Genomic DNA, 9,966 nt, shown 5'->3' on the forward strand with positions numbered 1-9,966 from the left:
TGTAACAGAGATACTGGATGTATAGGCTACTGCTAGGATTAAGTCAGTTTTTGTACTTTATCAGAAAAGTGTGAGCCCTGTCTGTCCTGAATCCTCTCGTTCTACTACATGATTGTTTCTCAGTCTTTAACAAATTTTGTTGGCAGGCTGCAGTGAGGCAATGGCATAACCCCTTTTGTAATCCAGATGGGGAATGAAAATGCAGAACGGCCACATGACTGACCCAGAAACTGGACTTAAGGCAGCAGTCTGAACGTTAGGCTGTTCTTCATGGTCACAACTAGGAGAGGGGTGACCAAAGGAGAGATTCCAGGTGCTAGAGACTGTGACAGCGGCGGTGCGCAGCACCATTACCCCTATCTCAGGGCTAATCTGATCAGTTCTCTGTGCAGCAAGCAGGAGATCTGGCGAGACAGGATCCCAAGCCTTCAAGCTGCATCAGCCAGCACTTGGACTTAGTCAGGAGGGCTGCACTGAGGAGCAGCACAGTACTGACTGCAGGAGGTAAGGGGCAGAAGGGTGAGGCAAAGGACGATGCACCCCTGAAGTACTCACAGCATGAGCAAGGGATGGGATTCACCAGGTGCAGGACTATGTGGAGCACTGGCTGTGCTTTACAGGAATCAATCTCACAGTCATGGAGCTGGACATGTAGCTCACAGTAGCCTGGACTCCTCTTTAGCTGTTCCCTCTGGCACTCCTCACCAATGGTTTATTGATTCTTCCCTCCCACCCACTGCTCCCCTCAGACCTTGCACACACAACATGTGACAGCTGATTGGTATCTGTTAATTAATGTGGCCTGGGGCCTCTTTTCTATTCAGTGGCCTGATAAGGGAAATTGGATGTCCAAGGGCTGCCAGGCCATTATCACCCTTTGCTTCCCCTGGCAACACAAACACGAAACATGGCGCAGTGATAAATAAATACCACCAACCCACCCTTCTGCCTTCCCTTCCCCAGCTGAGATAGCACAGATAGAAAAAGAGAATCCCACAGTCAGTCAATATAGCAATCATCAGCTCTTTTGTTAATTGCCAACTTGATAACAAGAGAAATCAAATGATCATCATGGTGGCTGGCTACCTAGGCTCCAGTGTGGGGCAAGGAGGGCTGTGGGATAAAGGAGCCCTGCTGAGCCTAGCACACAGCCAGTGGGACTGGGAGGCTCCTGGACAGAGGCTAATGAGCAGACAGGCCTCGTAGTGAGCCCCGAGGCTTGATAAGTATCTGGGGAGAAAACTGACAGGGGAAGCTGCTGGAGCATTGCCCTCCCAGTTGAGGAGTACCCAGGTGTCCCATTCTCTCATAGCCCTGTGAACCTTTAGACATAAGGAGCTGCCAAAAAGCACAGTCCCTGCCTGTCAGTGGTGGGCAAGAGCCACCTAGATTCGACCAACACACCTTGTCTGTATTGGCATCCTGTCTGTACTGGCTGTTGCACAGTGCCTGCCTCCCAGGTGCTTTCATTGTCTGGCCTTCAAGGATAGCTGGTACCGAGGGTGTAACAGACACAGCTTGCTTTCCTATGCACTTTTTTTCCCCCACGTGGGGCAGACAGTGCCTCTGTGTTTTCAGTGTCTCCGCTTTTGCAAGTGGGCTCAGGGGCTGTTGGGGTCTATCTCCAGATGGTGATTGCTCTTTCTGTATTTGAGGAGAATGAGTTGGTTCACTGCTGTGTTCTGGTTCCATTGCTGCTGGGTTTGGCTGTGATTTAGGTACTTGTATGGCACCATAAATGTTTTTCTGACATGGCTGTTGGCTGTGAGGTGCAGAAAGCTGATGGTGTGGAGGTCAGGGAGTGATGAGGAACAGAAGAGGATTCCATTCACAAATGTATTCAGCTTTTGAATACATTTTGGTGCTTTGTTGTGGCAGGACCTTTTTTTCAAGTTGGACAAAATGAGAAATTGTGGTATGCTTGTAATTCAGGCCCATGTCATTCCCTCCTATCCCATCAGAAGCTCTCTTTTCTGTCATCTGGAGCTCTTCTCTGCTCTTTGGTCAGCGGGCACAGACTAAATAGGCTGCAGTACAAAACAACAGAGGAACAGTGAGCAGGACAATGTGGTACAAAACAGTTGCTGCTACAGAAGAAGCAGAGATCATTAAAAAAAAAAGTTATTATTAACCTTGGATTGCCATAAATGCAGTCAGAGCATCAGGACTCATGTTTGAGGCTGTGGGTGGGCATGGGAGCAAAGAGAAGGGTAAGATCCACGTGTGCTGATTGCCACAGAGACCAGGTCACTTTAGTAAATTTTTTTCTTTTTTTAGAGCAGCAGCAATGGAGAGAGTGCCTGGGCTGAATCCCCAGGAAACTAAGGACCCTAGGCTCCTAGAGGCTTTGCTGCACACCCATTTGACCCTGCTTGTCTTTTGCCCTGTCAGGGTTCTCCAACCTCTCCCTTGGGGACCAGATGAGCCTCCTGCAGAGCGCCTGGATGGAAATCCTCATCCTGGGCATTGTGTACCGCTCCCTGCCATATGAGGACAAGCTCGTCTATGCTGAGGACTACATCATGGATGAAGAGCACTCTCGTCTGACGGGTCTGTTGGAGCTCTACCTGGCCATCCTGCAACTGGTGCGCCGCTACAAGAAGCTCAAGGTGGAAAAGGAGGAGTTTGTCACGCTCAAAGCTCTGGCCCTCGCTAACTCAGGTACAGCCCTGGCCCGACCAGCCTTGCAATCAGGTATTCAAGGCCCACACTGTTATCTGGCCTGGGAGGAAACTAGAACCTACTGCCCAAGACTGTGCTCTGCCTATGTTGTGCGACATCCTCAAAGCTCCTCTCACAGAGCAGGACCTAAGCTGGAGAGCAGGGAGAAATGAGGCTTGATTCTGCTAGAACTCCAGCTGTGCTCTGGCCCTGTATTACGGAGTGGAACCAGGCAGGGATGGGCTGGCTGCTGGTTTCTGGCAGTAGAAGAAAGGCTGTGGAGCCCTTCTCCACCAGCAAACTGACTCCAGTGCCATGAGTTCAGAAAAGGGGATGTGGGCCACACTTGCATCCACCTCAGTAGTGTTGGTCAGTTACAGCAAACAGGGAAATCCTGGTTCCAATTTCAAATCCCATAAAAAGCTGTGGGATTGGAACTGCCTGGTCCTGTCCTAGAGATGTTCAGTGACCACAGACACTGAATCCTCCTTTAACTAGGAGACAGTGTGGATCTGCATAGAAGAGGGTAAGACATGCTGGCAGAAGCCTAATGTTGCCTGTTCTGTTTCTTCTTGTGAAGAGGATGAGAAAGGCCAGGGCCCTCAGCCCAGCGCCTTCCATCTCAGTCTGGGGAGGGCTGCAGCCCTCATTCCAGCAGGCTGTGGGAGACATAAGAGATGCTGTGTGCTGCACTGATGTTGCACAAAAGCCAGACATGTATTGCTCAGGAGTCCCTTCTGAAAGGGAAACTGCTAAAGTTACTGTGTGACAAGGGCTCCCTCTACATCCCTTGAGTCTCATTGTCTGGTATCAGATCTTGCTGAACTGCGTTGTGCAGGTCGCAGAATTCACCCTTGCAGCCCAGCAGTGAGTCCAATATCTGTGTTTGGCTAAAGCTGCCTTCCAAAAGACACCCCATGTGAAGCTGAAGGGATTAAAAGAAGGGAAATTTGCATCTTTCGTGGTAGCTGACTCTAATAATGTATCATTCTCTCAGTTAAAAAAAAAAAAAAGGCACCATATCTTTTGACATCAATTTGCCTGAGTTCAACCTCCAGATGTTGGTCTTTGCTGAGCTGTGTCCTGTGATGCCAGGTCTTTTTACATCTGGCAGCTTGACGCAATAAAGTCCCTGTTCCATAGTTGCATTCCTTGGCTATAGATATATTACTTCAAACGTAAGCAAGTGGTCCAGAATGCTGTGAGGCTGCCCTATCCTCACCATTTTATACAATTCTTTTCCTCTTTGCCATCCATACTACTTACCAGCAGCAATTTAAAAGAAAAAAGAAAGAAATTACTTGGAGCTTATTGATAAAAATGTTGAGTAGCATCTGTTTTTTTTCACTGATCCCTGTGGATTTCCACTAGAAAACTCCTCCTTCAAGGATGATTCACCACTGATAGCTATTTTGAGATCTGTCATCTAGCCAGTTACTGATCAATTGAAAGTGTGCTTTATTGATATTGCATATTGCTAATTTTTTAATGAGAATGTCCTGTGGTGCTAAGCCAAGTGCCTTATAAAAGCCTAAGTCTATTATACCTATGTAGTTAACTTTATCAACCAAACTTGTAATCTCATCAGAGAATGAAATGAGGTTTGTTTGACAAGACCTCTGTTCCAAAGTATCGTGTTGACTGGCAGTAGTTGTAATACCATCTTATAAGTCTTAATTGAATGTCACTTTTTTTTCCCCCGTTTTTTTGCACTGGTTCACATCAGGCTAGAACAGAAATTATCAGATAAGACCTAGGAAAATATGTGCATCATTAGAACTTTTCCAGTCATCTTGAATTTCTCAAAAATACCAAGACTTGTTAATCGTTAATCTGCCATAGATGGCCCCCAGCCAGCAATTTTAGAACTCTTAAAGCTAAGTTATCCAGGTCTGATGACTTCTATGAAGTTTGTCCCTAACAGATGTCTAACATCTTCATGCATAAACAACAGACTAAGAAGTCTTCATCATGTTCATATACTGCTTCTTTTTTCTAAACAAGACAGAAACACTCATTGAGGACTTCTGTCTCATCTGTGCTGCTATTAATAGTTTAATCATCTCCAGGTGAAAAGAGCCCCTCCTACAAATGGTTATTTTTCTTCTATTTCTTAAATATTTGTAAAACTTTATTGTCTCTAGCCCTGTCAGCCATGGTTTTTCTTCCAGTGTCCTTCACTTCCCTTATCGATTTTCTACACTTCATAACTTCTGATTCATATAAACTACTATCTAGTTCCCTTTTTCAATTTCTCATATATTGCTTTTTTAGCTCTAATTGCTGCCTTCACTTTGCCACTGAACCAGGATGGGCAGATGGCCAAGGCTGGCTTCTCTTGATTGTGGGACGGTGGCTCTTGGCGATGTAATCAACTCTTGTTAAAGAGCCTGCCTCCTGTCTGCCAAGAAGGTCACAGGATTAAACAAGGAGAAGGGCTCCTCAGAGAGGCTGAAGTGCTACAGTAGCAGTTGTGACAGGGTGACAGGATAAGTGCCACACTGGGACATTTATCTGGCCCATGCTAAATGCACAGCAGAGGCACTGCAGGACCTAAGCCTTGGTGCTCTCAGGTTCCTGATGCTGCAACAGAAGCAGTCTCTGCTGATGTTGCTCACTGTCAGGCCTAAGCCCAGGGTAAGCCTTATGGGACAGTTTGTATCAGGAGTGGAGAAACACTGAGCAAAGCAGAACAACCAGCACTCACCAGCTTCTTTGGTATTCTGCTTCAAGCACTATGGTATAAAGAAACCAAGGTAAGGTTTAGGAGGCACAGGCCAAAGCATGTTCTCAGCTGGATGGGAAAAATCATTCTGACTTCACTGGTTTCTCCTAGTGCAGCTAGAAGTGCAACTATGCAGGAGCATACTCTACAGAAATCCTGCTTTGTTATTCATATTGAAACGTATGAAAGTAAAGCACAAGATCTCGTTTTTCATGTAATTAAAGCCTCCCACAACACACACACATAACCTAGAATAGGGCAAGCATATTCTCGTAATGTAACCTTTACATTCAACGTTCACATTCTTTTAACAGAAGTAAGTTATTTTTCTTAGTGTATTTTTGACTTGGAGAAAACTTGCAGAACCTGCATGTATGTGTTTGCATGCAAACAGCTGATTCCTAAAATTGTAGGAATGCACTCTACATCTGGGCCAGGCCTCAGCTCCCTTGGGTCAGAGACAAGGTTTAAAGCTGAGCACTTACATTAGCACCTGTGCTGCCTAGACCTGCTTTCTGCCTTGCCTCCCCTATAGATAAATTCCTGAATTGTCCCTATCCTGCTGGGTATAGTTGCTCATGCAGCCCAGCTGCTGGGGACTTTCCTCTCTTCCACGCAGCCCTGTGTATATTGACCCTTTGTTTTTAGTAATTAAAACAAATGAAAACAGAAGCGGGAGCTCACTCACTCCTCGCTTGGAAGAGAAGCTGACAACAGGCCAACCTTGCCAGAGCTGTGGCTGGTCTCTGAGTCCTTAGTGTAACACACCAAGGACACACCTGCTGGGACTGGCAAAGATAATTCAAGTGAACTCTGTCTTCAGTAAGTGCATTTTAGAGAGCTGAGAAATAAATTCTTAATGTCCAGAGCAGCAGGCAAGTCCCAACAATATGCTCACCCATTTTTTGACAGGGTAGAGGTGCTGTAGACTTAACCTGTTACCCTTCAGAGCAAGCAGTCCCTTCCTAGGCATTCCTAGGTCTTCTTTCATCAGGAACACAAATCGATCGATCTATTGAAGAGCCCTCTGAGTTAGCACACAGAACATGTTCAGTTAAGTACCTCCCAGACTGGACAAACCTTATTTCCCCCTTTTTCCCCAATGCTTTTTACTCCTGAGACGGAGTCAGCAAGGTCTGGATCTAGCTAGGGGATGTGTAGCAAATTCTGTACTAATGGGTCCTGTGAGGTTCCTGCTCCTGCCAGAAGCTGCAAGAAAGGTGAGGAGGCAGTGGGCCTGGTCTGTTTTCACACCTGCCCTGTGCCCCATGCCAGCAGTGCTGGAGAAGGGCTCCTGACATGAAGCCTGACTTCTAGGCCAGCTGACCCTTGGGGACATGGTCAGGCAACCTCCCTCCACCTCAGTGCTCTGACAGCTGTAAAAATTCATAGCTATTGATTTTGTAATTAACAGTTTATCAATGCCATCAATACTAGCTCACTGATGGATTGCAAGGAAATTAATCCTCCAATGTTATTTTATTTTTTGCAGTCAGCTGCCAATTTTGAGCTTCTTGCAGCAGGGGAGGGGTGGGAGGCAGTGGGGCAGGCTTTGATCTTTATTCCACAATTCCTCTCCCTGTATATGTCTAGTTATCTAGTGCTGTTAAGTAAGTCTTGTCACCTTATAGAAGTTTGGTGGCAGAAGGGCGCAGCATCAGTACCCAAAACCAGAGCACCCACTTTGAACTGAAGCATGGCTCGTCGCCTGGTGCTTCTAGCACCTGCTGGGATCTGCAAACTCTGATGAGCTGTGATTACTTTTCCCCTTTGTGCCTCTAGCCAGAAGGACATTGAACAGAAAGGCTGGAGGAGATTTCTCTCCAAGCTCCAGCTCTTGATGGTTCCACTCTCCAAAATGACCTCTGCAACTTGGCAGGAAACAGATCCCACTCCTCCTGGATGCTGCATGGAAATTTTACAGAGATGCTGGAGAAGTTGCCAGACTGGCTTGGCAGCATGCTTCTCCCTCCCTAATTCTCAGAGTCAACCTAGCTCAGCTCACTGTGATGACCTACCAACCCTTCCCTGAGCTTCTTTGCCTGGTCTCTTGGATACAAAAAGCAAATGCAGAAAGAACAAGCCTTCCTCCAGAGGCTTCTTGGAAATACAATCTTTTAATATCCTCTAATTAGTGCATTCCTTCTAAACAACTTCTTAAACAGCTTTCCTACTAGATATAATATTTTCCCAGCTGTTGTAATGCTTTATAAATAATACATCATAAATAGCATTTACTGTACAGGTATCTTCTGAAATTCACAGTCTCTAATTTGTGTTGTGCTCTCCATAGAGATGACACATATTTCTAGAGATATTTTGGTTCAGCCAGCTTTCCTCCTCTTCCTTCACTGCTGTCACACCGAGGAAGCCATGTCCTCACATTTGTGTTGTGTGTGTGGGCTGAGCCAGAGCACTGCTGCACTGCAAAGCCCAGCTGCAGTGGCAGATGGTGTAACTACATGCCTGTGTGCTTGCCGTAGTGTCCCTTTGCTGTTGTTTCTGGATTCATTGCCCTGTGGCAAGAATCTTTATCAATGGGTTCAGTATCTATTAAAAGTCTCTGAACAATGAAGACCAGGGAACAGTGTCTCCAGCTCTGTCAGGGTTGTAAGAAAGAGGCAAGTATTAGCAAGATGAAAATGAGAAAAACCTTCAGTGATACTATGCTTGGTTAGCTTCTCTCATCTAACCTCTCTGCTCTTTGGTGCTGCCCTCTGTCACCATGACTTACCCACACGTTTAGCAGATTGTGTTCAACTCAGGTTCGCCAGCTCAACCCTGGACTGGATCACTACCAGCTACCTTTGCCTCAGAGACACACCAGGGAGCTGCGCTAGCATCGCAAACCCTGCTAGCCCCTCCGGTAGTGTGTAGAAATGTAACTGGCAGCCCAGGGGAAGAGGCCTGGCAGGAGGTGTGTGTTTCCCTTACTGAAGCAGGAAGTGCCCTGAGCAGCTGCTGGCAGTCTCTGAAAACAGGGGCATGTGCACAAAGGTGGGTCTGGCAGTACCCCTGGGCACACTGGTTGTGACCTACTGGGGCTTTTCTGTCTTGCTGACACCCTGAGCAGCTGCATGGCAATTAGGCAGTTCAGGCAGATGAAGCACTATAGCAGTGTTAATTATTCTTAATGAGATTGCTCCCAAGTGGCAGCACAGCAGCTGCTGCTCCTTGCAGAGTGACTCTCCCCATAAGGAGCATGGAGGGCAAGTGAATGTGCAGGTCACAAAGGCCCCCAGCTGACCCCTGCACAGCCTTGGAGGGGCCTGGCAAAATGGGCAGCACCAAGGGCACAATGTGTCACCTACCCCTGGCAGCCTTACTGTCCCTGCACTGCGAGGGCCAGCTCGGGCTGATGCTGAGCTTCACAGCATCAGCACCAACACCTGCCAGCAAGGTGAGTTTTTTCACTTAAGAAACAAAAGAAAACAACAACCACCCCCCAAAAAAACCAAACCAAACCAAAACACCAACAAAGAAAAAAAAAAAAAGAAAGAAAAGGAAGGAAAGCATCTTTAGTCTCAGAACTATAAAGGATTTTCTTGCTCATGTCTGACTTGTCTCTTTGCTGCCTTTTTTCCTCCTCACAGACTCTATGCACATAGAGGACATGGATGCAGTGCAGAAACTCCAGGACCTTCTCCATGAAGCCCTGCAGGACTACGAGCTGAGTCAGCGCAACGAGGAGCCCCGGCGAGCAGGCAAGCTGCTCCTGACCTTGCCCCTCCTGCGGCAGACAGCTGCCAAAGCTGTGCAGCACTTCTACAGCATCAAACTGCAGGGAAAGGTTCCCATGCATAAACTCTTCCTAGAAATGCTAGAAGCAAAGGTCTGACAGGCCCAGCGCCAGCCAACAGTGGCCGGCAAACAAACTAGAAACAAAGATGCAGACAATGGAGCAATCCAAACAGCAGCAGCAGCCACCGCCGGCTTTTATCTCCAATCATTTATTATGGAAGAGTTATTTAATGTCTGTCTGTCGGCGTGACTGCAGAATCTCATGTACAGGAGGGGGGAAACTCTTTTAATCAGTCACCTGTTTCTCTTTTTTTTCATTTGTTTTCTCAGTGGGAAATAGCAGAATATTCTCTTGCACTTGTTGAGGTAGTCACTGGGGCTCAGCTCCTCTGAGCAGTGGTGCTCTCAGCACTGTCCAGGCTGCCTTCTCCCCAGCTCTCTCTGCCAGTGCTGGAGGGGGACTGGGGACAGAAGCAGGAAGAGAGGAAGAGTAGAGTCAATATAAGCTTTATCTGCTGGTGTTGGGAGGGGTCACATAGAAAGGGAAGCAGCCAGGATGCTTCTTTTTGTCACATTTCTGGCTCTAACTGTAGAGCAGACACTCCTTTGGAGAAGAGCACTGCCGGACCTCTCCTGATCAATATGACTGTCTCCCAGGCTCCTCCAGCGACAGCTAACACTTGTACATACAGGCCCCACTTCTTACCGGGAAAGATGCTCCTAGCTGTGTAAGATATTATGCGACCTTGTACAGTGTGTCATTACACCTGGCTAGTCCCTCCCACGTACAATCCCCACAGGCCCCTGAAGAGGTAGGATATATGACCCTGAGAGAATGC

General features: G+C 47.2%; 1 protein-coding gene across 3 annotated transcripts in view; it reads left to right on the forward strand.

Annotated features, from left to right (window-relative positions):
* ESRRB (estrogen-related receptor beta) overlaps positions 1-9,224 on the forward strand; it is a 38,695-nt gene extending 29,471 nt beyond the window's left edge. For all 3 annotated transcript variants that reach the window (XM_010074233.1, XM_010074231.1, XM_010074232.1), the window contains 2 exons: positions 2,392-2,661; positions 8,980-9,224. In XM_010074233.1, the coding sequence (XP_010072535.1) occupies positions 2,392-2,661; positions 8,980-9,224 (515 nt within the window). The remainder of the gene's footprint in view (positions 1-2,391; positions 2,662-8,979) is intronic.
* The last annotated feature ends 742 nt before the right edge of the window (positions 9,225-9,966 follow it).

The sequence above is a fragment of the Pterocles gutturalis genome, unplaced genomic scaffold (assembly GCF_000699245.1).
Source record: "Pterocles gutturalis isolate BGI_N339 unplaced genomic scaffold, ASM69924v1 scaffold10572, whole genome shotgun sequence".
NCBI lineage: Eukaryota > Metazoa > Chordata > Aves > Pterocliformes > Pteroclidae > Pterocles > Pterocles gutturalis.